Raw genomic sequence first — 27,782 nt, forward strand, 5'->3', positions numbered from 1 at the left:
CATGTATGACTATAGATGAAGTTTACCCAAAGTTGAAGATACTGCTTTATGGAAAACCCCAAGGATGAGAAATGATCTACTAATTATGCATGATTAAATAGGTCTTTGATTTGGATTTGAAAGAATAGTCTTTGGACATGGCACAGCATTTGTTTGGGGTTTACGGATATATAAGAAATGTTTGAATGATCTTACCATATTTTTCTGAAGACTTGAGATTGCAGATGTATATCACATGCATATTTGACATCATGGAATCAAAGTTGAAATAAGAATATGTTTGCTAAGCATATAGTCAGTCAAAAAGCGCATGGAATTTTATATAAAAAAAGTAGTTAGAAAGTTGTGTTTAATACAACTGTTGCCTCTATTGAAGTTATTTATCCAGTGGTGGTTGTCTGTCTATTGGGTGTACAATAAATAAGGTTATTGTGTTGGACAGATATTTATGATAAATTTCTTGTTTGGCCTCAACTGTTACTGAAATTTATACACTTTATTAACAGTTTGCAAGATCATGAAACTTTTGTTATTTTTATGCCCAGTAAGATGGAGAAGAAAAGTTGATATGGATAATCCACTGCAGTGTCTGATAAGTGGTACATGGTAGAACACTTTTTTACAGAATCTATCAAACAGGGTAGTATTCAGGGTGAGTCAGACACTGAGCCCGACGGTCTGATCCATAGCATCACTAACAAACTCGGAGGTATATTCTCTGATGACAGTAGCGATGACGCAGATGTAAGTGAGACCGAGGATACAGATGAACTTCATGACCCCTCGCTAGATAAACCAGTCTTCCTGACTCCCAAAGGGCCAGTCCAGGTCTCCATGGGTAATTCAGATTTTTCAGTTACAACTCCTATTTACAATGTTTTTCATCTGGATTTAGATATTTTGTTGTTCTTTTAAAGTTTTATCCTGTTATTTTAATATGGTTTTTATGTTAGTTTTGTTGAATTATTTTTTTTCTTTTGGGGAAGAAGTGTTGTTATATTTGTGTGCATTTGCATTTGATAGCATCTTGTTTATTATATTTCATGCTATTTTTGAAGTTTTGCTTGCATGAATAGAGGAAAACTTATAGTTGTTGAATGCTTTAATTTTAGTTTAGCTTTATTTCAATGCATGCACTATAAATGTTTGGATTTTGCTCTAGTCTGTTTAATTTCCAGATAATAGTAACCCTCACTAACAAAGATAATGCAACTTACATAATTCTTGGTGGAACCTGATTTTACCATGATTGATTATTTAATTAACCTGAAGCATGTTATATTTCTAAAAAAAAAAAGGTTAAAGTCCAATATGAAATAAAAGAAAAAAAAAATTAAAATGCTAAAACTGGTTTCAATTTTTTTTATAACCTTTTAGAAAATAACTCACTAGATCTTTAAAAAAAAATCAAAGTTCAAAAAGAATTAGTGATTTACATTATCTTTAATCACTGCTTGATAACCACTAAACCCACTTACACCTCCTTGACAAAAACAACATTTTTTGTGGATTTATATTAATTTCAGTTGTTTGTCCATGTTTGGTGTTTTTATTTTCACAGTTGTCTCCCTTCCACCAATTTCTTTCAGCTCGGAGATTCCGTAAAGCCATCAAATGCCAATGTTCCTGTCTTGCTACGCAAAGAGCGAGGTCTCGATATTACAAACAAGTCAGACAAGGTTACATCAGTATTATGTTGGAGAATGTGATATACATTTAGGACAAAACAAAAATTAATCTACTAGATAAATGTTAAGTAAATTTCATAGTTTCAAGGCTACTGATTGGCAATAAAAAGTTTACACCATAAATAGTTACTAGACCATGAAACCATTTAGCCAGATTCAACTTGTTTTCAATAATTTTGAGCTAGCACCATAAAACAGTTAATAATGACACCATTATATCATCTTGTGGACCATGTAAATATATCCCTAAAAATAAACACTATTTACCTCCGTACACCGTCAAACGCCAGACTGACCATGTCTAATACTCCCCCTATAGGCTGTGTGATTAGACCCAGAATACCACGCCCAATACCTTTGAAGAATCCTTCTACACCATCCTCTGAGGCACCTGATCAAGAACGTAATAAATTAGGCACTTTTTTTTATTGGAGACAAACTATATGATAAAGTTATCTATTAACTTATAAAATGAGATTTTCATTCATAACTGCATGTCAAAACAGGTTAAAGTTTGATATTTTTCTTTTGCGAATAATTTCCAGATCTCTACATAGATTTAAAACTCATCAACTTCTGAATTTCAGAATTAATGGAAATAGGAGAAGGAATCAAATTTCTTAGAATAAGTTATGAAAGAATCATTGAAAGAAAGGGAGATAACTGGAGATGGTACCTTGGTAGGGGTCTAGAACAATCCCTGTTAGACCATACTTGATTCCTGTGAGGAAACCTTTCCCAGCCATGGCCATACTGTGAGGTAAGTCAGCTGGCTGCTGCTGCATTCGTCGTCTGCGTTTCTAGATATATGTGTTGAAAGGATAATGACATGTCAGATCCTGACTATATTATAAAATTTCAATGAAGAATAAACAGCAAAATAAAACTTATTAAATATTGGAAAAGTCAACTTCGTGTGCGTGAAAACTATCAATGAATTGTTGCAAGTCATTGTTTTATTACAACAAGAACATAATATATACATGGTGACAGGTGTATGTCAAAAGGGAATCAACTCCACTGTAAATGCTACCCTATTAATTTACCTTTTGGAATTCCTTGTCGAAGGAGAGATACGCCAGAGCACTACCAAAAGTTCCTGTTATCCTGGCTACAGAGTTAGCTCCACCACCTGTATTAAACAGTTTATTCATCTACACTCTGTTTGAAATTAGTACATATTGGAAGCATTAATAATAAGGGTACAACTGATAATAATATAAAAAAATATATATATATTTTCATCTTTTGAACACTCCAATGCAAAACTAACGAATTCAACAACAACTGTAGTTTTAAATGGCAAAAATTCTAACAGGTTTTCTGAAAAATGCATGACACTTAGATTCATCACAATACATATACTAACCCACTATGTGTCCCATAGCACTCTGAAAACCTCTGGTCATATTCTCAGAGAACTCATCATCTCCTTGAATTGTGTCCTGAAATGGAAAAGCAAATAAAACATGAAATAGTAAATATACCAGATACTTTTTTTTTTGGAAATATTTCTTTTCCGTAAAACAATTCACAGAGAGCAGACATTCACAGACTTTTGGAAGCCCAGAAATAGACATAATCATTTATTGAACCCCTATCCCCAACCCCTCTATGCCAATAAGATCAAAAGCATTGTCTTGCATCAGACTGAAGAAGCGGTCCCCTAGATCTGTATAAGACAATGTCCTCACCAACAGAGGTTCATAGAAGAGGTCGCCAAGGCCTTGTGAAATGTCCTGCATAAGACCATATGGATTGCCCAGTACATCAAGTCCTAGGACGACAACATACACTTGTAGGATCAGCTGCTGACGGTAGTGGGCTACTGCCTGATTTGTCAGCTGTTTCCATGACAACGAGGCACCGCGTTTCTCAAAATATCCAAATCTGGAATATGATAGAAATAAAAATATTCAGCTATGATATTAGTGGTTTGCATTTACTGACCAAATATACTACAGGTATTTAAAATGTGTTTCATTTCACAGATGACCTAGAAAGAAATTTAAACATTGTCAAGTAAAAAGTGATGCATCTCATCAGATTTGTTTTAATAAAAATGGAAGACTCTTTTTACAAAATTTGAAAAACAAATATGCATGAAGTCTTGGAGAAATATGTAAAACATAAATCCTCATGTCTCTCATATCAAAATTGTGCTATAGCAAATGATTGGACAGATAGAATATGATCACTGTACAGGAGTAACACCTATTTGATGTCAGGGTAATACCACACTCAGTTTATTGTAAGAGCAGACACAATAACTTACTTGAGCTCCACATCCTTAACCTCTATAAATGTAGCTCCAACAGAGTTTCGGAGGAACTCTTTAATGTCTGAAGTAATATTTGGCTGGTTGTCACGTGTTAGGTGAGGTGTTCCTCGGAAGGAAAAGCTGACATGTATCTATCATTAAACAAGTAACAAATTATTAAGTGTTCAAATTATTAGCAGTCTTAAATTTGCTTCCCTAATAGAGAAACAATTACATTTTAAAAGTTACCAAAACACTAAAAATTAAACATGTTGAATAAGTTTTAAAACCTTATTTACAAATTATTGTATGAAAAATTCAAAGCAATCACTTATAGCACACACATCAATTTGATTCCAATTAATTCAAATAGAAACGTTACCTTGAGTGGAGAAATTTTACACATCTCAAAGAATAACTGTTTGGTGCTTCTATCCTGCAATTAAAAAGAAAGTGTTATGAAGAAACAAATGCCAAAATACATATTAATAATCATCTTTGATCAAGAAGATACTCAATTTCAATTACATTTGTAAGGCTTGTCTAGTGTTAAATACAAATTATCTATATGAGTAACTTTGTAAAATATACTAACCTTGACCTCTGCCAGTTCACTAAGATGTTTTTGTGCTAAAATTAGATCTGACTGTAATCTTGCACACTGTAATATAAAAAGAGGCACAATCTCATTCTCATTTATAAGATGATATTAACCCATTGTATTGGAAATATTTACATTTTTTTTCTAGGAGAAACATTTGATTCCAGATTTTTTTTTTTTTTTACATTTTTGCCCCAGGTAGAAACTTTTCCAATTAAAACCACAGAGACAATTCTTTTTTCCATATTTTGCCAACATGACTTTACATACCATCATGTGTTATAATCTAAATGAGTGGTTTACTTTGTAAATAGCCATTATATTGTTTAACTGACCTCAGACTCCTGTTTAGGCACAAGGTCAGCGAACGTGTCCTGAATGGACTCGATGAATCCCCAGTCCAGCTGGACACTAAACTCTTGGACTATCACCTGTAGTTGTCTGTGTGGATCGTAACAGATTATTTTATTGAAAATAAAACATTTTATGGTTTTCTCTACCCCACCCCATTTTTTTATTGATAGGATCACTGCTGTGTTACACTCTAGGGTTTGATAGATTCCAATGGTTGCCTACTCCTGTAACAATTACTGATCACTTGATGACAAGACACTATAAATATAGTCAAAGCCATGTCATTAGTAGCTAGTGTCTGAGAACTTTCTACCAGATCCCTGAAGGTCTAAGAAGTCTGAGTATAACATTATGAATTAGTCATAACTGACAAAACAACTTGTAAAATGGACAAAATATTCAATTTCATATGATATGAATACAGGGTTTAGTTTGCTACAAATTTGCCATCAATGTTATCTTGTTTTCTCAATAAAAAATATGCAACAAAGTTATTAAGTTAGAAGCTGAAAACAGATGCTTGACAAACCTGAAGGTGTCCACATGATTTTCTGGAACTTGACGACGAATCATACCAAATTCTATAAAGGGTTTAGGGCCCTTTTTCTTGATCATATTTAGAGGTATGGGGGCCGGGTGTAACACTGTCTGGTAGTAGGCATCATACAGCTGGTTATCAACCTACAAACACCAGCAAACAATAGTCACAAACATTTTTAAATTCTTAACTAAATACTTGTTTCAGAAATAAAAAAATATTTAAAAATAATTGTTACTTTAGTTATTTAAACCAACGTCAGTTATGATTGTTGGCCGAAATAGCAGTGTCCATAGGGTTTAATGTGGGAGGAAACCCACAAGATTTTGAATGAGTTGGTGACCCTTACGGTTATTTCTATTTCACATAGCAATTGAACTGCAGACGTCTTGATGAAGGACAAGTGTGTTACCATTGTGCCATCAGGTCGTCCGACGTTTGAACACATGTTTTGTGTAATACCTGTATGTGATGTATTTTGGTATGTACAAATGTCTGGTGTTGAGATCTTCTGTATTGGAACAACATCCCAGGAGGACAAACACGACATAGATCTCCAATGTAAGGCTTTGTCATCCTCATGTTGGCAAAGTCCACCTGTCAAAAAAAGTTACACACTTAGTCTTGCTTCTGGAAAAATATTTCACTGTATAATGTAACAAATATGATTGACTCAAAAATGATTTTGATTTGTTAAAGTTCAGGAGGTGACACAAAGATATTTCATATTTCAAAATAGATTGATTTTTCTTTAAATCTGTGAATATGTTTAAAAATTTTTATATTTTCCTTTCACAGGATTCCTGTAATTATAATATGTTATTCTGACCTCTGTGACCACAGCCCTCACACTTACCTCTTATTTTGTCCTGTAGACTTAAACCACTACCCTGACCTCTGTGACCTCTGCCCTAATATTTACCTCTATTCTGTCCTTTAGATTTTAACCGCTACCTTGAGCTCTGTGACCTCTCCCCTAGTATTTACCTCTATTCTGTCCTCTAGACTTTAAACACTTCCCTGACCTCTGTGACCTCAGCCCTCACACTTACCTCTTATTTTGACCTGTAGACTTTAACCTCTTATCTGACCTATGTTCTCACACTAACCTCTATCTTGTCATGTAGACTTTGACCACTACCCTGACCTCTGTGACCTTTACCCTAACACTTACATCTATTCTGTCCTTTAGATTTTAACCACTACCCTGACCTCTGTGACCTTTACCCTAACACTTACCTCTATTCTGTCCTTTAGATTTTAACCACTACCCTGACCTCTGTGACCTTTACCTTAACACTTAACTCTATTCTGTCCTCTAGACTTTAACCACTACCCTGACCTCTGTGACCTCTGCCCTATAATATTTACCTCTATTCTGTCCTCTAGACTGGCCTGGGACAGGCCATGGATCCATTTATCCTCTAACCAAGTCACCAAAGTCACATCCTCTAGGACCTTGAGTTTGTTCTTGACCTCAATCTGCCACATGGCTGGCATACTTGAGACGCTGACCAGGGCGACCTCCTCATAAGCTTCGCTGACTACAGACAAAGACAGTCCATCCAAGGAGAACATTGTCAGAAGGGATGCCTGCTCACCTTCATTCATCTATAAATACCAAATTAATACATGAATATTTTTATATTTGTATTGAACATGCCTTTTACAAGCTTACAAACAGTTTTTATGCAGCCAATCAGTACATTTATATATTTTATTTAAGATATCTTTATAATATATGTATGGTTTATTAACCTGGTATGTTAAAACACATAATGTCTATATCTCTGTCAGATACTGTGGATCTGTCTGATTTGGATTTATAAATGATTTTGACTTTAATCTAATTTGCTTCATGGAGTATTTCAATTGAAAAAAGATCATAGTGATAATGTTAATTTTTACTAACCTATCTAATGATTATGGAAATAAATAGCGCAAACTGAGCTAGATTCACAAGCATTTGTATGTGATGTCTTATGCTCAAAATATATACACCTATTGTAATATTTCTATTATTAAAAACTCTCCAGATACCAACAGAACCAAATTATTTGTTATCAGAATTATGACACTAGGCCCTAATAGACATAAGTTAATATTAGGGACATAAAATTTTTATATGTTACCATATATGACCGTCTCTGATTTTTGCCGTTTGAGTTTCTTTGTATTTTATTGGTCTTCGACTTCACAGTCAGCATAAGCAACCAAGATGCAATACAATAATTCCTATTTCTGTCTTTCAACTGATTTGACCTTTAACCTAGAGGTCAGAGTTCTCATTATTAGGCAAAAGAACAAACGGAAAAAATATGAATACCTCAAGAAAAATCTCTAGGAACTAAGTAATTTAAACTTTCATTTCCTCTCAATTGAAATCATTTTCTGAAAACTCATTTACAGCTATTAATTAAGAACACGGTTTTTATATAATTTTACTGAACAATGAAAAAATATCCATTTTCTGTTTTATATTTTCTCAGTTTTGACCTTTAATCAAAATGAATTCCAATGTGAAAATGAAATTACTCGTTGTGACTAGAAATTCAGTTGTTCAGAAACATAGTAGAATGTTTATCAATAGTACATTTATATTTATATCATTATATATTTTTAGTTGATTTCTGAACAACTGAATTTCTAGTCACAACCAGTAATTTCGTTTTCACATTGGAATTCATTTTGATTATTATCTCTTTATCTGTATATACAGATAAATAGTATCAATTTGAATGTTAAATTAAGTTACTGCAAATATAAACATTAATTAGGAGATTAAAGTTTATAATAGAAATGATAAAGTTTAAAAGATAGAATTTATAAGTAAAAGTTGAAAAAAGACTCGCTATACTACCTTGGTATTTCAGAAAGATTTGTTTGCAGTTAACATAAAGCTATCTATATTTATAGCAAGAAATATTCCTTCATCAGACTTACCATATCAATATTCAATATTTCATGAAATTGTGAACCATTAAGAAATTACTTTTGTATCTGAGAAATTAATCTATTATGTTGTCATGATAAAAACAATAATCCTTTAATTGTTTTAAACCAGTTTTGTGTTCCAGTTTTGCATAAAGTATAATGTTATTGTAATAAGTAAACCACTTTGTCACACAAAGATCAAAAGAAACATTAATAGTATAACAGTTAAGTAAAAGTCTTTTAAAAGTTAAGCAAACATCTGGTGAGTTCATAACAACTAATGGTTATATACTTCCTTTAAATCTTGGATTTTTATCTAATGAATGCTAAAATGCACACGATACTTAGGAAATTCAAATAATCAAATGTTCCTTTGAAAGCTTGCGTTTTTTCTTAATCATTTTTGTTTTGGTTTAAGAGATTTGGTTAAAGAGATTAACAATCAATTTCTGTGTAAATTCTGAGGTAAAAACCTCCAAACTGGGTTTGTCTGTAACTCTATGTGACATGCTATTAATGTTACAAATTCTAGCAAATACTGTTCTCTGAACAAAACATCGTTATTTCAGTCCTAGCTAACATAAGCAACATACAAAAGTTTACTTTTACCTTCCTTAGATAGTATTAATAAGATTTCACTCAAATTCTCATATCATTAGCAACTTTGACAATTTTATAACTCCCCAAATGAATTCTTATTAGATGCAGCTATTAATAAGTTTGGCAGATAGATTATCACTGAGAAGATCCAGGAAGACACAACAGTTAAATGGTACAGCAGAAAAATTCCAAAAGGAGCTAACATCTTGTGTATAATTGTACAATTACATGCTAATTTATGCAACATTTTTATTGGTAATACATTACAGTCAAGTGTGACTTATATATTCCCAGATTAGCAATATATCCTTTTGTTAGATGAAGTTTAGTATCTTTTTTTTTGTATGAAAATAAAAAGTATGTATGATCTTTTTGATACAAGGAGTTACAAAATATATTTCAGTTATTTTTTATACATAATATGAAATATATACATCAATATTATCACCAGTCGGATAATGTTGTACAAAGTATGATTCAACCTGTTTGCCAAAAGTAGAAATGTTTAAGCTGTATGTGTAAACATTTCTAGCATTCCATTTTTCTGCTTTATTCAAGTCAAAGAAACACTACCAAAAAACATTATAAGCAATCAGGTCATAGACTTTCTAGCAACCAAAACACTCAACGTCTCATAATATTCATGGTACATTTGAAGTGTGTTATTGAAGATAATCTTATTCATTAATTAAGAATGAAAAGAAAAAGAAAATAAAATTTAATGAAAGTTTAATGATTAATATCACTTTGAACAAAAGTTACTTGAACAGTATTGACGACATATTTTCTTATCATAATCCATAAAATAATAAACACTTTTGGTCATGAGGTGAGTAATGATGCTGCAGCATGAGTGTAGTGTTTGTTAGAAAGCCTACAAAATGTAGTTCCTGTTTGACATTGACAGTTTGAGACTACTGACCAAAAAAAAATCATAGGCCATTTGATATCTATGTTGGCAATTCAAATTTTAGGTACGTGTCAAAGAACAAAATCATATGGAATTTGGATATAGTAACATTGTCACAATCATAGATAACAGAATTTAAGTGAAGTACGAAAAGATCTATATCTATGTAGTACATCTAGATCTACTACTGTGGTTTGGTTAAACATTTGAACAATTATTTTCAAACTTTGCTTGAAACAAAGTCAAGTGATCAATGACAAAACTGAATAAAGACTTCACTGCTTTGGTCAGCAGTCTGATATCTGTGAGTGAGGCTACAGGAAAAACATTTTATGACTGGCCTACGTGTTGCCCCAGGGGTGGGGACGGTGAGGGTGGGGAGGAGTGTTTTACCTTTGGCGCTGGACCACCAACATGCTTTGGTGAACACAGATCATTTACATGAGCCTGTTTGAACAGCAACATATTCCAAAACAAATAAATAAATAAACAAGGGTCTTGATGACACATATCATGTTAATACCGTATTTATTCAAACTTGTAATGATTTGCTTTTTATTGCGACTATAATTATATATCCTCGAAGTCTAATGCACACATATGATGCCTTAAGCCCATTAATGGATTTCAGGTTAGTATATATATAATATATCAATTATAACCAAAGAGGTTTTTGCTGAATAAATACGGTTTTATATTAAAGCAAAAAAATAAAAATAAAATAAAATTGAAATATTGAAAATCCTTCATGAAAAGTCCCACACAGTGCTAAAACATTGCCATTAAGGATAATGGAAGGAGTGGAAAATTAAAATGTAAATATTAAGTCATAAAATCATCAACAAGGAAGCCAAAGGATAGTTTATAATTGGAGGTGAAAATTCAAACTGTGAACAAAAACTTAGGAAAATTTTTCAAAACTGAAATATACCCATTTTAGGTATTCCTGTAAAAAGAAATCTCTCACATGAAAATGACAATAAATAGAGCAGAAAAAAAGAGATAATTCACCAATAAAGGGAGATATAAGCAAACTTAATACCATAAAGAAAAAGAGAATGTCAAATAACTAAATTGATTACTAGAGAAAGATAGAGAAAACAAACTTAAAGCAGTTAAAGGACAATCTTACCATACGTGCGGCATCTGCTACTCGGGAATCTCGTGTAAACAGAACAACTCTTTGCTGTCCATCCAAGAAAGAAATCCAGTAAATTTTCATTTTGTAGGAGTTTGTTTTGAGGAGAGTTGAATTGTCCATATCACTGTCGTACATGTAGTCTACAGCATCACTGTCATCTGTAGTGAATAATTTAAAATATTCAGGTTATACTGAACAGATATCCATTGCAGAAATTGAAATAGACCCATTTGTTGGGCTACCAGAAACAGACGTGTCCATTCGGCTACCGTCCACTGAGCTGCCAGGAAAATGCCCTCAGATCTGTTGTATTAAATACCATATTCTCAAAACAGTTTTATTGAATTCTGAGATAATCTAACTGGGCTTTCAAGAAAGAGACCGACCACCAATCTCTGTCTTCACCAAGAAAAACCCAACTACTGGGAAGCCCAGAAACAGGGTAATTCTTCATTCTAACTAAGAAGGAGATGCACCTCTCCATTACTACCAAAAGAGACCCACCTTCAGGACTGCTGTCGTGTCTCTGCCTTCCTTGTTGAGGACTATACTTGTAGGTCCCAGACTCCTGAACAAGTTGAATTTTAAGTTGTTTGAAGTAGAATCCATCCTAGAATAGACAAACATGTTTTATTTAGTTTTCTAATCATATAACAGAAAACATTGTCAGGGTGACACATGACAATCATGTGGTTACCTTGGTAATGTCCACTTCTGAGTCCTGTTTGTTGGAACAGCCATACACATTCCACATCAGTTTTCTGGGTCCTGTTGGGTCGTCCCAGGTGTACAGGATGGACCGGTCAGCAGGCAGTACAGTCATCTGGTGCTGGTTTCTATATAACATACGGAGGCATTATGATACAATTTCTACCTACAAATAAATCATTTGTTATTTCAGGTTCTAAAATTACATGCATGATGACATGTGAAAAGATGAAAGACTGATGATGAAAACAAGACAATATGAACGTCATCCCGACCAAAAAATAAAAGGACAATACTTATCAGTACAGCACTGTTTTAGCACCCTAGCTAACAACAGAACTCCTACATATGGAAGTGTATGACAAACAGAACTGTGACTCACATTTGATGAATTGTGATGAAAACATCATCACAAAGATTCTCCACTCTCACTGGAGCGTCCCCGGGATCATAGTCGGTAAATGTGATTGTTCTAGGGGTCTCAATTCCTCCGGAAACTTCTACACATAGGGCAGACTGTAACAAGGTCATACACAAAGTTAAATGATGCTAACCAAGTGTGTGAGTGAGCAAGCAGATTCTGGCAGATTAATTAAAATTTAACCTGTTTATGAAGTGCTGTCAGGTAATTTAGTATGAACATTTCAAATTTATCATCATTATATGTTGATATTAGAAGCATTGATTTATTGTTATACCTCCATCAATACAAATATATTCAATTAACTGATTTTACTGTTTTCAAAAGTGGAATTTTAAGTCCATCTATTTACCCCATGTTCCATGCGCAGTACTGTGTTGTTGAGAACATTGAAGGGGATGTGTTCAGACACTACTCCACTGTCCTCATACTTTATAAACATCTTCTCACTGGTCGTCCTTGGCCACAGAGGGCAGCACTGGAAACAGAATCATTAATATGTATAGAAGGATCATTTGGCTGACAAAATGCATGGGTTATTTTCAGTTAAGTGCAAGGGGGGCATTAGCAAAGAAATATCATTCAACAATATAAAAAATTTCCTACATCATAGGGGTCAATTTTGAAAAGTAAGGCCTCAAATGGCCATAGGCGACCCTCTAAAATTGATTCTCATATAGAGTGAGCATGATCAAGTTCATTAAAATACAATTAAGATAGCCTGACCAAATCAGGGAACCTGTCACATTAATAACCTTTCAATGTCAATCACAGGATGACTTGTGACTGCTTATACTGTATTTGCACATCTAACCAAAGTTAAGGTTCCCTTATCTTACACTTTTTAGCAAAATAACTAAATTTTAGGTTCCCTTACCTTACCATTTTTAAGGTCTTACCAAAGTTAACGTTCCCTTACCTTGCCCTTTTGAAGGTCTTACCAAAGTTAAGGCTCCCTTACCTTACCATTTTGAAGGTCTTACCAAAGTTAAGGTTCCCTTACCTTGCCCTTTTGAAGGTCTTATCAAAGTTAAGGTTCCCTTACCTTGCCCTTTTGAAGGTCTTACCAAAGTTAAGGCTCCCTTACCTTGCCCTTTTTATGGTCTTACCAAAGTTAAGGCTCCCTTACCTTGCCCTTTTGAAGGTCTTATCAAAGTTAAGGTTCCCTTACCTTGCCCTTTTGAAGGTCTTACCAAAGTTAAGGCTCCCTTACCTTTTAAGGTCTTACCAAAGTTAAGGCTCCCTTACCTTGCCCTTTTGAAGGTCTTACCAAAGTTAAGGCTCCCTTACCTTGCCCTTTTGAAGGTCTTATCAAAGTTAAGGTTCCCTTACCTTGCCCTTTTGAAGGTCTTACCAAAGTTAAGACTCCCTTACCTTGCCCTTTTTAAGGTCTTACCAAAGTTAACGTTCCCTTACCTTGCCTTTTTTAAGGTCTTACCAAAGTTAACGTTCCCTTACCTTGCCCTTTAGAAGGTCTTACCAAAGTTAAGGCTCCCTTACCTTGCCCTTTTGAAGGTCTTATCAAAGTTAAGGTTCCCTTACCTTGCCCTTTTGAAGGTCTTACCAAAGTTAAGACTCCCTTACCTTGCCCTTTTTAAGGTCTTACCAAAGTTAACGTTCCCTTACCTTGCCTTTTTTAAGGTCTTACCAAAGTTAACGTTCCCTTACCTTGCCCTTTAGAAGGTCTTACCAAAGTTAAGGCTCCCTTACCTTGCCCTTTTGAAGGTCTTACCAAAGTTAAGGTTCCCTTACCTTGCCCTTTTTAAGGTCTTACCAAAGTTAAGGTTCCCTTACCTTGCCCTTTTTAAGGTCTTACCAAAGTTAAGGTTCCCTTACCTTGCCCTTTTGAAGGTCTTACCAAAGTTAAGGCTCCCTTACCTTGCCCTTTTTAAGGTCTTACCAAAGTTAAGGTTCCCTTACCTTGCCCTTTTGAAGGTCTTACCAAAGTTAAGGCTCCCTTACCTTGCCCTTTTTAAGGTCTTACCAAAGTTAACGTTCCCTTACCTTGCCCTTTTTAAGGTCTTACCAAAGTTAACGTTCCCTTACCTTGCCCTTTAGAAGGTCTTACCAAAGTTAAGGCTCCCTTACCTTGCCCTCTTGAAGGTCTTATCAAAGTTAAGTTCCCTTACCTTGCCCTTTTTAAGGTCCTCCCACAGATCTGTCTCTTCATTCTCCTCCATATAACGAAGGTTATGGGAGGAATTGTTGACCACCAGAAAGAAAGGCAGAATGGTCACTATCCTCGTCAGTTTTAGACTTGACCACTGACATTGTAGCATCATCTGTTACAACAGAATGTGTTAAGTAAATACTAAACTTTAACAAAGATCTGTATTCTACAGTAAACTACTTTTCTTTTGTCACTAATAATGTTGTGATTTCAATTTTCAAAACATGTCCACGAAGATTAACAGTTGCATATATGGTAAGTGAATAACAATTGAATGACTTTAGCAGCAGCTATGTATTAAATATCTCAAGTTTGAGTGGCATTATTACCATTGTGATTCCACTATTAACATAACACTATTAACTAAAGGGCACACAAAACATCTGCTCCACATATTACTGATTAATTATACTACCGACTGGCTGTTTGTTTGTTTTAATTGGAAGATATTAATGCAATCAATAAAATGATAAAACAACATCTTTAAACAACCATGAATAGGAAAGACCCAATATCAGGTCTGTGCAGCAATCTTCTACATATACCTTATGTGTGTTTTAAAAAGACTTTCCATCTATTACATACCCTGTATCTCTTCTGGCGTTCCTTGTCGTAACAAATGACGACACCAGAGTTACCAATGGTGTCCATGGAAAAGGACTGAGACCATTTAGAGTTGTAGACTCGCACCTTGGCCTGTAGAATTCAATATCTTAAGTTAGTAAAATGTAGCATGTCATTAGTACATGTTAATAGTTAAACAGGATTGGAACAAGAGTGATAGGCTAGAAGTGTACAGGAAGAAAGTAGAAGTAGAGAATTAAGGTCAGAAGTAAATATGTAAAGATCAAATGTATCAAGTCAAGGCTGGAACAAGATGAAATGCAAAGAAACAGAACCAAATGCTTTATAACAGACAAACAAATAAAAGAAGTATATGAATGAAAACTTAAGGTCAGAAATATTAATGGTTATTCCATTAAAATATTATATCAGACACTAGGACAAAATATTAAATGCATCATATGAGTGGATGCCAACAATAAAGCTTACTTTTAATGCAGAAGATACTAGATAATTTACTGGTCAAGGAAAAGCCCAAGATTCAAGGTCATAGATGAGATTGACTAAAACCATGCCAACAAGTTCATATGCAAAGATTCAATATCAAACAATTAAAGGTAAAATGAAAAGAAATAAGACATCATTAATTAGGTTGGATTTTAATATGTCACTTAGTCAAGGGTAATACAGAAATTTGTTAAAAGTAGAATGAAGAGAGTTACATCAAGGTCATTACATTGTAATTCATAGTGAAGGTCATTCGTTTACAGAGAAACCCAAACTAACAAAGCCAAGTTACAAAGCCAGATAGCTATTTTTCATTTTTCATTATTTAAGTAATGTTGGTGTATAAATATATACTTCTCCATAAATAAGAATATCTCTGAAAAAGAGAGTTAAAAAATAGTCAAATCATAATAACCCTCCCCCCGGTACATGAAAATAATCCTATATGGTAAGATATCTAAACAGTGAGATTTCAAAATAATACAGTTCGTTACAATCATCCAAATATGTGACAAACCTTTTTCCGTTTTGTCTTCTTGAAGCGGAAGAGCAGAGGAACGGCATTGGAAGGACAACAGTCGTACACAGCATCAGATCCAGATCCCTAGAACAACCATGCTTGGTATGAGGTACTTATAGGGTTAAGTTTCATGAAATCAGTGATTTAGTTATTGAAAGTGTACTGGTAGAACTGCAGGAATTGTTAGCTTAATTTGCACCAGTACTGTTTTTATATGCATATTGTCTAAGAACTTAAAAAGATCTCACAGAGCAAAGGTTTATCATAGGACATTAATGATTCAGAATATGAAATAGAAAATAGATCACCACGTTACTCACAATCACATTGTCACACATCTTAATATGCAATTGACATGTAAAATGATTTCAAGGTGACTCAAATAAAACTTCAGTTATCACACTTTTTTCATTTTTTTTTTAAAAAGCAAAGTTATAACCATTAACATACCATTTCCATTTCTAAATTATGCAGAAAGGTGTTTAACCTTTGACCTACCCGTATCTGAATGGGGAGTTCCGTCTTGTTGAGGACCCAGTAAGGACTGTAGAAGTACAGGTCTAGTGATAACTTTTCTTTAGCATTGACAATGATAGTTAGCTGTTTGTTACTGTTTTCATCAGCAGCACAGTCGTAGGGAGCCATGGAAACGGCTTTAAATTCCTCCAATCCCTGTGAGATCTCAAATATCCCTGTCCAATCACAGCCAATGTAGTCTTGTAACTGAAATTATACAAAATTGAAAACTGAAAATGCTTGTAAGACATAAATAATTCTGAATTGGAAAGCACAGGTGTAGGGTACACTATGTATAACCCCTCTTCCATTTTCATTTCATGGAGGGGCATTTTTAGACCAGACAACAAATGTCAACATAGCAATACATTTACAATCATCAGATAAAGAAGGTACCCAAATCATAGATAAACTTTATCGACCGTGAATACCTGTATGTGTAGTTTTTGAGGACTAGCCTGCTCCACGGTATAAAGGGGAGTGCTTTCTCCATGTGTCAGGCTGCTGAAATTCCCAGTACCCTGTGGAAACAATTATAGTCCATATGTTTACCAGCTATTATACACTGCATAGAAACTATATCAAAATTACAGGGAATCAATATTAAACACTCTGATATTTTCTTTGACTACTTATATATTGACTTTCTTAATCAAATATATTTACATCACATTATCACATGTACATCGTCAACAACTTTGAATCTTCCAATTTGGCTCTGATACACGTAATTATAACCTAATTGTAATTTATGCACACAATATCATGACATCACAATCAATACCTACCCGCAAGGGAGATAACTAAAAAAAAAAAGAATTTATAGCTAGAAGTCAGCTTTATTTAGGGAAATGAACACCATGAAATCAAAATTAAATTCTGAAAACAAATGGATGCATTTAAAATGTAAGTAATTTATTTGTGTTAGGGGAGATAATTGTGATACACATCCCTAAGTATATAAGTTGAAGGAGAATCATTACCTCCAAAGAGAATTGGATATCGTAAGGTAGGAAGTTGTGGATCATGACCGGTGCCTTTACATGAAGGATGTAGTAGGGTACCCCTTTAGGGATCTCCTGACTTGGCTGTAGTTTGGACTGCTCCTTACACAAAACCTGTTGTAATTCATCACAGACTATGAAAAGACTTTTAATGTTTCGCATCAAACCCATCTTATAATATTCAAACCCATTTTTAATAATTTTCGGAATAATCAGTCTATACAGATATTCTCTTTTGGCATTTTCAGAAAGATATTTCAGCGATAAGGCAATATCCTTCAAGGGAAAGCCTTAATTGTTCTTAGGAATTCATCATTATGGTACACATACAGATCTAAATCTAGCATACTTTATCACATATGCTAGGCCTTTTTCAAAGACTTCTAAATATCATATCCATGTACCAATCTATAGGTCTCTTCATGAATTCAAGAGGTTTGCTTCAATTTCTGAATATCAGGTGCTTCTGTTAATATCAAGTTGACCTTGAACTTACTGACCTTGAGGTTGAATGACCTATCCTCTCCAGATCCCTGACAGGTAAAACACTTGGCTTTCTCCTTGGTCATCAGGAGGTCCTTCCAGTAGATACCCTTGTTATGTATCTGGTATCGCCTGTTAAAGATAACACCCTATCAGATATTAATCCATTTGCTGATTACTTATTCGAGAGCTTATTAATAATTTGTAAATCCAAATCAACAATTTCTTTTTACATATCTTTTAATTTTGTTACTTAATACCATGAATAAATACTTCTTATTATTTTTAGTCTCCATTGTTAATGCATAGTTGAACGGAAATGTTTTGCTTATTAAACATTATAAATAATAAATAAAATATTTTAACCAAATCTTCATTTATAGTCTTGTTTTTAGTTTGATAATACCAAAACGGCTTTCCTCACACTCTATATGTATGAGGGTATGTATGTGTGTAAGTTTTCTTTTTTTTTTAATCTAATCTACTTTTTTGCTTGGCATCTAATCATTACACCACAACAAAATGCAACTTAACCCACAGCTTTCATATATCTATATGATCACATGGGACAAGGAAGTAATTCCAACCGTGTGGACAAAACAAAATTGTCAAATTTTCGAGGCAATCTGCCCCTTTATCAAGACATACAAAACGAACACGATTACATAATAGGATACGAACAGTAATGCGGGACAAAGTAGACAAATATTAAACTATATAGCAGCACAGTGGAACGCAATTAACCCTTCGGCAAGTGGCAGCCGAAGGCCGGATCTACAAAAGTGTATCCATGCTGTTCGGCAGAACGCTAAAATTTATTATGAGCGATGACTGGAAAGCTTGCCACGTGTGACGTCAAATGTGTGGCGAAATAGATTTATAGTGCTCATTGGTATAGGATGCAAATTTAGTCGCCTATCTCCTCGGTGTGTTGGCAAAGAAGTGAAGTCTCAAATTAAGTCGCCTTTTGCTGGGCAGCATATGTAAAGGATCAAAAACCCGTAGAACAGAACGGGAAAATGCTGGAAATAGGGATAATTAATTGAAAAGCAAGTGATCAATTGATGTCAATTTGTATATTTAACGTTCGTTAATGCCTTTGGGATAGCGGGTCTGTAGATAGGTAATCCAGAATCTCTCTCTCGATCGACGCTTGGTTTGTGTCCAGTAGGAACAGTGCTCAATTGCAATCACCTGCATGTCTTTCCAACTATGGATGGGCAAGTTGAAATGTCTGGCAACCGGATAGTCAGGTTTGTTCTGTTTGATAGACCAGCGGTGATTGTTGATTCTGACGTTGAGTGGACCACCGGTTTCCCCAACGTATTGCATTGTGCATTTCCTACACGAGAGGAGGTAGATGACATTGCTGGATTTGCACGTCAGGTTCTGTCGGATGTTGTATGCTCTGTTGTTGATAGCACATTCAAATGTGTCTGTGGATGCTGTGTATGGACACATCATGCACCGTTTATTGTTGCATGTCTGGAATGAACCCGTTTGTGCAGCAGGAGCAAGAGGAGGAAGTTTGCTGCTCACTACAAGGTCTTTTACATTTTTTGGTCTGCGGTAGGCTAGTAGCGGTGGCTCTGGGAAAATACGCCTAAGTTTTGTTGATGACTCAATGATTTTCCAGTGGTTCCTAAGGATAGAAGGGAGATGTGGTAAGTTAGGGTGGAATGTTACCACACAGGGAACACGTTGAGTGGCAGTTCTGGTTTGGTATATGAGGAGATTGGCTCTATCTATGGCGCGGACCTTGTCGATTTCTTGGTCGATCAGATGCGATTTGTATCCTCTAGAGAGAAGGTGGCATTTCATCTCTTCGCACCGCCGTTCGAAGGTGGTATTGTCGGACACTATACGACGGATTCGTAAAGCTTGTGAATAGGGAATGCTTCTGGTGGTATGCGAGGGATGACAGCTGGTGGGACGGAGGTATAGATGAGAATCAGTAGGTTTGGAATACAAGTCAGTACTAATGGCCCCTTCAACTAAGGTGGATCTAGTGTCTAGAAATATATTGGTATCTGATGATATATCGGCAGTGAATTTGATGGTATTGTGAAATGTGTTGGCATGTTCAATAAATTCATCAAGAGACTGTCGGTTGGAGGTCCATTTGATTTCAATATCGCCAATGAATCTGAGCCAGCTGAAAGGTTGGATTGGGGCTGATGTTAAGATAGCAGATTCAAGGTGTCCCATGAATACATTGGCATACGAAGGAGCCATCTTGGTGCCCATAGCTGTACCACTGATTTGCAAGTAGTTGTCGTCATTAAACTTGAAGTTGTTAAGGGTGAGGACAAGTTTAAGGAGATCTACTAAACTCTGGGTCGACGGATGGTTAGACACACGTCTGTCCCATGCCGCACGACAGGCAGCGATGCCGTCCGTGTGCGGGATGTTGGTGTAGAGAGAGACAACATCCATCGTAACTAACAGAGTGCCATCTGGTAGGTCATGGCAAGGCGTTTTATTCAAGTAGTCAGTAGTATCTTTTAGATAAGATGGTAGATTTTCAACAATGGGGCGTAAATGGAAATCAATAAACTTAGATATCTTTTCGGTAGGGTGGCCTATAGAGTTGATGATTGGCCTGCCCGGGTTGCCAGGTTTGTGGATTTTGGGGAGGAGATAGAATTTGCCTGCTTGAGCGTTCTCTGGTCGTAAAAAGCTCGCTGTGTCTTCGTCAATATCTCCTCGGTCTAGGATCCTATCTAAGGTGTCATTGACCAGTTTGGTGTGTTCCTCTGTGGGGTCCCTATCCAGTTTCTGGTAGAACTGTGCGTTGGAGAGCTGACGGTTTGCTTCTGTAATGTAGTCTCTCCTGTTCATAATTACAACTGCCGAGCCTTTATCTGCTGGTTTGATGACAATTTCAGCATTTTGTTGTAGTGAATGAAGTGCTCGGCGTTCTGACGTAGAAAGGTTGTCTTTACTGATCTGGGCACGATCAATGTGAGCAGCAACTTCCTCCCTAACTGCCTTGATGTATGCTTCAAGGGCGGGCTCTCGGCTGGGTGGTGGGTTCCAAGTGCTCTTTTTCTTAAAGGGGTTGATTGGGGGTGCAACAGGAGGTGGAGCTGGTGGTCTGTCATCAACATCATCTGGGTCATCATCACTGGCAAAATGCACACGTAATCTGAGAAGCCTGTAGAACTTTTACATGTCATCAAAGAGTTCGGCGTGGTTAACTTCTTTGGGAACCGGGCAAAAGTTTAGGCCTTTGGTCAGAAGGGCAGTTTCTGCAGCAGTGAGATGATGGTCAGAAAGGTTGACAACTGTGTTGCGTGTACTAGATGGCTGTGTACTTGGTCTTATGCATCGGAACCTTCTATTTCTGTGTGTCTTAGTAGCGTTGGATGTGATGTATTCCGTGAATGGTATAAATGCTACTCCGTCACGTTGTAATTTGTTCTGTTGGGTGTGTCTGAGTGACTCTCTCTTCTTATGTTGGAAGTGTTGTATCTTCTGTAGACAGATGTTACTATGGTGTGCGGTGGTGGAAGCAGAAAGTTGGTCTAGATGGTGTTTGAGCTCTAGGGTGGCAGAAGATAGTTTGTGGTGACACACATCTCGTAGAAAATGTAGCATTTTCATATGGCAGTTAAGTTTGATGTTGTCAAAACGGGTGGCGGCTGATTGGGACAGAACACAAATATTGGGTGAACACTTGAAACGCAGGCCTTTAGGTGTGGTGTTAGCCTGGATATAAGAGTTGTAGTTGCTGATGTGATGTTGCAAGGTTACAACTCTTAAAGCCTGTTTCTTAGCTTTATTGTAAATCTGACCCGCATCCATAGCAAATGTGACCAGATGGTGGTAGTATAATAAGAGTACAAATTAAGGACAACAATTAGGACAAGCAACAGACAACAGAATGGAAAAAGCTGGATCACAAAAAAGTGGGAACTAGTTTGTGATGCAGATATTACTTAAAAATAATAAGGGTCAAAGAAGTAATATCAACAGGATTTTCCAGATGACACGGGATCCAATCAAATTGTAAATCTGTTGGATACGAATTACTTCAAATAGTAAATATGGGACAAGGAAGTAATTCCAACCGTGTGGACAAAACAAAATTGTCAAATTTTCGAGGCGATCTGCCCCTTTATCAAGACATACAAAACGAACATGATTATATGGGAATGCTTCTGGTTGTATGCGAGGAACAGTAATGCGGGACAAAGTAGACAAATATTAAACTATATAGCAGCACAGTGTAACGCAATTAACCCTTCGGCAAGTGGCAGCCGAAGGCCGGATCTACAAAAGTGTATCCATGCTGTTCGGCAGAACGCTAAAATTTATTATGAGCGATCACTGGAAAGCGTGCCACGTGTGACGTCAAATGTGTCGCGAAATAGATTTATAGTGCTCATTGGTATAGGATGCAAATTTAGTCGCCTCTCTCCTCGGTGTGTTGGCAAAGAAGTGAAGTCCCAAATTTAGTCACATATATACCTGAGCTGTGATGGGCAGACAAACAAATCACAGTGGTAGGCAAGGAACAGGGGCACATTGTAGTCCTGGTCAGGGGCCAGAGTGGTCAGTTTGGTGTACTCCTTACTACCAAGGACATCCCTATCGGGCACATACTTCTCAAGGTCAGTCGTCTTACACAGAATATCAAGGTCAAGGGTCAAACTGTTCCTGACCTAAGAGATAAAAAGAATTTCATTTACATTTTAATTCAGAAATATTTTTAGGGACAGTTAAAAAATATCAGCATCAAATTAAGAAAAGAATATAAACCTATTCTAATAATTTTTCAAATTGTATGAAATGTACTAGATTTCTAATTGAAAGCTGCAAAATAAAAGCCTTAATGTTTTGAAAGACTTCTAACTGACCTTGAGAGGGGAAAGAATTTTGATGACCTTGCGACCATGAGAAACATCTATATCCAACAAAAACCAGTACTTAATGGAATGCTGAAAGAGAGAAAAACATCAATGGTTTATTGTTAATTGACAAATTCATGAGAGGTTTGTAGTGGCTATCCTGAAGTATTCCGACTCCGCATTGGAGACCTTCTTAGCTTATTACAATTTTCCAAATTCAGTTGCTTAATATATTACTTAACGTTAGGGACATTCATATCTTCATCATAATATTTATGATATCTAGTAGTAAGTTTTTTTTTTTCAATTTCATACTGTTAAAGCTATCTTCCATTTATTTGACATTCTAATATATCCTTTGAAAATATTTTACATCCAACATTGTATTTTTATCAATTTCATACTGTTAAAGTTATCTTCCATTTATTTGACATTCTAATATATCCTTTGAAAATATTTTACATCCAATATAATGAATTCTGTAAGTAGGTATCTGTAGTTATGTGATAAAAAGTATATATATAATCTTAAATTTGTGTTAAATTCATATGAGATTTTATGAAACTCGTCACGAAGTTTTAATTTTTGCTTGCCAAGGCTCGCAAAATAAAAAAAAATCTTAGACTTGTTTCATAAAACCTCATATGAAATGAACATTTATGTAAGATCCTATATATATATGCAAAACTATTTACCCAAATATGAGTAATAGACAGATCCTGAGGATAAGATACATATTCAAGTATACATCAAATGTGAATGTAGATTATTTACAAATCTTGAATTTGACTAGAACTATGTCACACAACATCTATTAGACCATGCTACTTATACTATCCATACAAGCACAGTCTGATTATATCTTTGGAGGAGTAATCATGGCAATTATTCAACTAATACTTCATATACTGTCAACATATTTATTTTAGCTGTAGTTTTATTTTAGCTCCTTTCGCGCTGTCTTTGAAGTGCTGTTTCATGTACAGCGTTAAATTTTGTAAAAGCGTATTTCCGGTGTCGAACCACAGAATTTCACTAATTTTTATCCACACTAATAACACATAATTTACAGTTTTCACATTTGTGCTAAAATTTGGCTGTGCTAAAATATGTATGTTTATAGTTACTGTAGTTTTACAAAACAGAGGCCCTCTGTCGCTCACCTGTTTTTCTTTTTTGCTAATCATCCTATGAGGATGCTACCATCGCATTATGAGTGCTATCACATACTAGTTTCAAAGAAGAAGTTGTTTATATGGAAATAGCCAAAATGACCCCTTTTGGCCCCACCCCTTAGACCCCCCGGGGGTCAGCTCAACCATTTGTACATTTTCAGTCAGTAGTCCATAAGGATGCTACCAGTCAAACTTTGTTAAATTCCGACCAGTGGTTATAGAGAAGAAGTCGATTGTTGAGGAACGGACGACGGACGCTAAAAATCAAAGGCTTATTAGTTTGGATGTCCTTTTGGTTAGATAAACCTATAGTGACAGTAAAAACTTGAAATAAGGGGGGAGACCATGATGAAAATTATTCAGGTGTTTGAGTAGGTAACTTTGAGAAGTTTAGACTTCCGGGCCATTGAAATTCTTCAATTAGGATTCTGAAATCAAAGAGGGACTTTAGATCCTTCACACTTGTTAGAGTGATGTGCCATCCAAAATCATTTCCAGTTATTTATTATTTGATTGATATATATACCTTAATTCTTAAATATTCAAATTCCAATAACTGAGATGGAAATAAAATAACGAAACAACAAATTATGTACCATATATTGGGTGTATCATACAACAAAAAGATACATTCAACAACATCAAGGCAAATATATCTCAAGCAAATGTAATGTAAAAGCAAAGTACATGTAATGTAAAGCAATATAATTTCATGAGGGCTGAATCATTTTTTTATCTTCCCTTTTTCCTAATTATGATAAATTTTGCAAGAACATATCTCCATATATGTAGGAGCAATATGTGCTCATAATTGGTGGGCCTTAAAATTTGGTTGATAAGGTCGTTGGATTACCCTTGGATTGGATAAAAATCAACCTCCATAAAAATTGATTTTACACTTACAGGTAGATAATTTAGATATTTAAATGACATAACTGATGTATATTGGAGTCATCAGGTAATCATCTCTTAGTACAAAAAAAATTGTTGTCTTGATGAGACAAAATGTGATCATCTGTTTCTTTGTAGTGATTGATGATAGAAATAATAATACATATCATAATTGTTGAACAAAAAACAACTAAAAATTCCTAACTAACAGATACACATGCAGACAACACACAATACCGGCACATTCTGTTGATAAGTGTACCTTTATGATTTCTGAGGAATCCTTTGGCTAAAAACACAATTTTAAAATAATCTACAGTCACAGGCAAGGATCAGTCAATCAGGCAAAACTTTGACAAAGTAAAAAGGATATTACCAAACAAATAAAAAAGAACTAATTTATAATAACATATCAAAATGCCTAATTTGAGGTCAAATCGAGTGCTGAACAGGTATATATACCCTAAAACTCCACAATTCTTTGATCAAAAATGAAAATGTGTGAATAAAATAATAAATATCATCCATGTTGCTCAAAAGCTGAGAATCTCAAATAGGAAAAAATTATGGACGAAATATCTTATCAAGCTAACACATTGTTAGCTTAGATATGATGTAAAATCACATATATGTTGTACTTTTAGTAATAAGGGTCAAAGAAGTAATATCAACAGGATTTTCCAGATGACACAGGATCCAATCAAACGTAAGTCTGTTGGATACGAATTACTTCAAATGGTAAATATGGGTCAAGAAAGTAATTCCAACCTTGTGGACAAAACAAAATGTTTTTAAATTTGACAATTTTGTTTTGTCCACACGGTTGGAATTACTTCCTTGTCCCACTTTTAGTAATATAACTCTTGCACAGAAAGATAATTAATTTAATGGGCATTTATTAAAACATTTCTTACAATAGATGGAGTTCTTATTCATTTTAAATATGATGAAAATGCTTTATGTTGAAATGTATTCCACATAATATTTTCCTGATAGTCATTCTTTCTTTCACCTTGTATGAAACATTTCAAACCATGATATTGTAAATACCTTGTCAGGTGTAAGTGGGATCAGCTGTAGACAAGCTCTCCGATGTAGGAGAGTCGATGTGAGGTCAAAACCATCAACCTAAAACAGAATAAAACAGAGAATAACATTATCCAAATCCAAGTTGTATCTGTATCTAATACAACAGGCCCAAATGCCCTGAATCACTAACTAAATTATCTGGATTTCACAGAGATTGTAGAAAACAAAAATCTATATTATTTTCTACAAAGGAAGAAAAATTCAAAAAGAATTCAGTATAATTTTTGTTTTCCTTTTTTTTTAAAGCAATTTTCTGGCAAGTACTACCTTTAGTCGAAGTCGTTCATGGTCCATCTCCTCTCCTGACAGGTAGTCATCATCATCATCAAACACAAAAGCTCCAGCAGAGGTCAGCACATGTCCTGCCGATCCCAGGGCGCGTGTCAGCAGGCCGTCTGGTGAACTGGAAAAAAGTGTATCCAGGTTACTCACAGGATATACAAGTACCGTATTTTTGCGCGTATAGTGCGCACCCGCGTATAGTGCGCAGGTACGTTTTTGAGTTCCATTTTGGAAAAAAAAAAATTACAAAAAAAAATCTCAGTTTTTGTATCTTCGTTCACAACATTTTGCATTGCCACCAAACACTTTTGAAGAACAAAATCAAACGGTTCTTATTGTTTATCAGTGCTTAAAACAACCTTCTGTTCATTAAAATTAACTGGCGAGAGGAGTTTGACACGATGATTGACACTTTGTTTACACAACGGCAGGCCTAGTTAGCTTGTGAATTGCCGATGACACTATAATGAGGATATCAACAACGATGTTTTTACAATCAAATAATTAATCATACCTTGAGTAATTCCAAGTGGTATCAATCAAGTCTATTGTGTATCTGTTCGGCATTTAGATTTAATCATTGTCCAAGATATTAGCTGGAAAGCCGACCGAGTAGGCTAATCAACCACAGGTGGCCGCCATATTTGATTACTGACTGCACGCTTCCGTATTCTCAATTATTTCAATTAGTATTGAAATCAGGATAATATCTTACAGAACCATTTCAAAAGATAGTAATAAGAGTAAATTTTACAGTCATACCATCATTTATAGTGCCGATTGGTCAGTGTTAATGTAAGAAGGTTTTAGTTTCGTATTTAATTTGCTGGCTCTGCATGTGGGATTACACTCACTTCCGTAAACATTTGCAAGTTCAAAAGTTATCACATGATGGAGAAACATATTTATAAGGTAATCTGTCTAATGTGACGAATTACTTACACATTTATACATCGTTTCAAGCTCCAGGCTATATTCATTTAGCCATTTAGATTTGGAGATACCTTACTGAAGATTCACGATCGTAACATGAATCCGGTCATGAACACATGTGCTCTCAAAACGGACTTTCAAGGAATTAAAGATAAAAATTTCAAGAGATGTTTTCCTTTTATATTGAATATATGCATTGACCATTGACTTAAAGATCCAAGTATTTAGTCATAATTATTTCACGACAACGTGTACAAAATGTTACTGCACAGCTCGGACCTGCCGGTCGGTGATTATGACCCAGGACCTGGCTATGCCTTGTACCTGCGTATAGTGCGCACCCCCAACTTTTCACTTGATAAATTATGAAAAAAAGTGCGCACTATACGCGCAAAAATACGGTACTACATTACATAAAAGAATCACATATGATGAGTAAGAGAATAATAATATAATTTGTCTTAGAATTTCTTCAAAGGGCAATGAATCAGGAATAAAGGACAGATAATTCAGATCACAGGATCATGGATAAGGTTGTTAATCCCTGTATACTATAGGTCACATAGTTATTCATATTTTTTTTTTACAAATTACAGAATGAGAATATTCCCTGTCGATCTATAACCTTGGGTACCACATA

The 27,782-nt window shown here is 35.1% G+C and overlaps 2 protein-coding genes across 2 annotated transcripts in view; one reads left to right on the forward strand and one right to left on the reverse strand.

The window, feature by feature from the left end:
• Positions 1-1,673, forward strand: part of LOC138335146 (intermembrane lipid transfer protein VPS13A-like) — a 46,637-nt gene extending 44,964 nt beyond the window's left edge. The window contains exon 46 of the mRNA XM_069284097.1: positions 626-1,673. Coding sequence (XP_069140198.1) covers positions 626-915 — 290 coding nt within the window. The 3' untranslated portion in view covers positions 916-1,673. The remainder of the gene's footprint in view (positions 1-625) is intronic.
• LOC138335450 (intermembrane lipid transfer protein VPS13C-like) lies at positions 1,586-27,660 on the reverse strand. Its single transcript, XM_069284582.1, has 32 exons — positions 26,724-27,660; positions 26,195-26,330; positions 25,889-25,966; positions 25,101-25,127; positions 22,782-22,862; positions 22,393-22,586; positions 17,937-18,051; positions 17,416-17,550; positions 16,864-16,953; positions 16,415-16,639; positions 15,914-16,000; positions 14,911-15,021; positions 14,285-14,437; positions 12,508-12,633; positions 12,117-12,250; positions 11,724-11,862; positions 11,531-11,636; positions 11,018-11,184; positions 10,279-10,332; positions 6,813-7,052; positions 5,904-6,038; positions 5,433-5,584; positions 4,885-4,990; positions 4,544-4,609; positions 4,331-4,384; positions 3,964-4,100; positions 3,383-3,578; positions 3,058-3,133; positions 2,735-2,820; positions 2,365-2,488; positions 1,956-2,079; positions 1,586-1,634 (listed from the first exon to the last, which is right to left on the reverse strand). Exons 1-32 carry the CDS (start codon positions 26,774-26,776, stop codon positions 1,586-1,588), a joined length of 3,756 nt encoding a protein of 1,251 aa, XP_069140683.1. The 5' UTR covers positions 26,777-27,660.
• Between the last annotated feature and the right edge of the window lie 122 nt (positions 27,661-27,782).

The sequence above is a fragment of the Argopecten irradians genome, chromosome 1 (assembly GCF_041381155.1).
Source record: "Argopecten irradians isolate NY chromosome 1, Ai_NY, whole genome shotgun sequence".
Lineage (NCBI taxonomy): Eukaryota > Metazoa > Mollusca > Bivalvia > Pectinida > Pectinidae > Argopecten > Argopecten irradians.

Bases quoted from the DNA above. Each gene is read 5' to 3' on its own strand.
- LOC138335450 (XM_069284582.1), bottom strand. From the start codon at position 26,776: ATGCCGAACAGATACACAATAGACTTGATTGATACCACTTGGAATTAC. The intron at 11,637-11,723 runs GTAACCACATGA...TGTCTATTCTAG, and splicing joins CAGAAGTGGACATTACCAAG to GATGGATTCTACTTCAAACA. The intron at 10,333-11,017 runs GTAAGATTGTCC...CTGTTCAAACAG, and splicing joins TAGCAGATGCCGCACGTATG to GCTCATGTAAATGATCTGTG.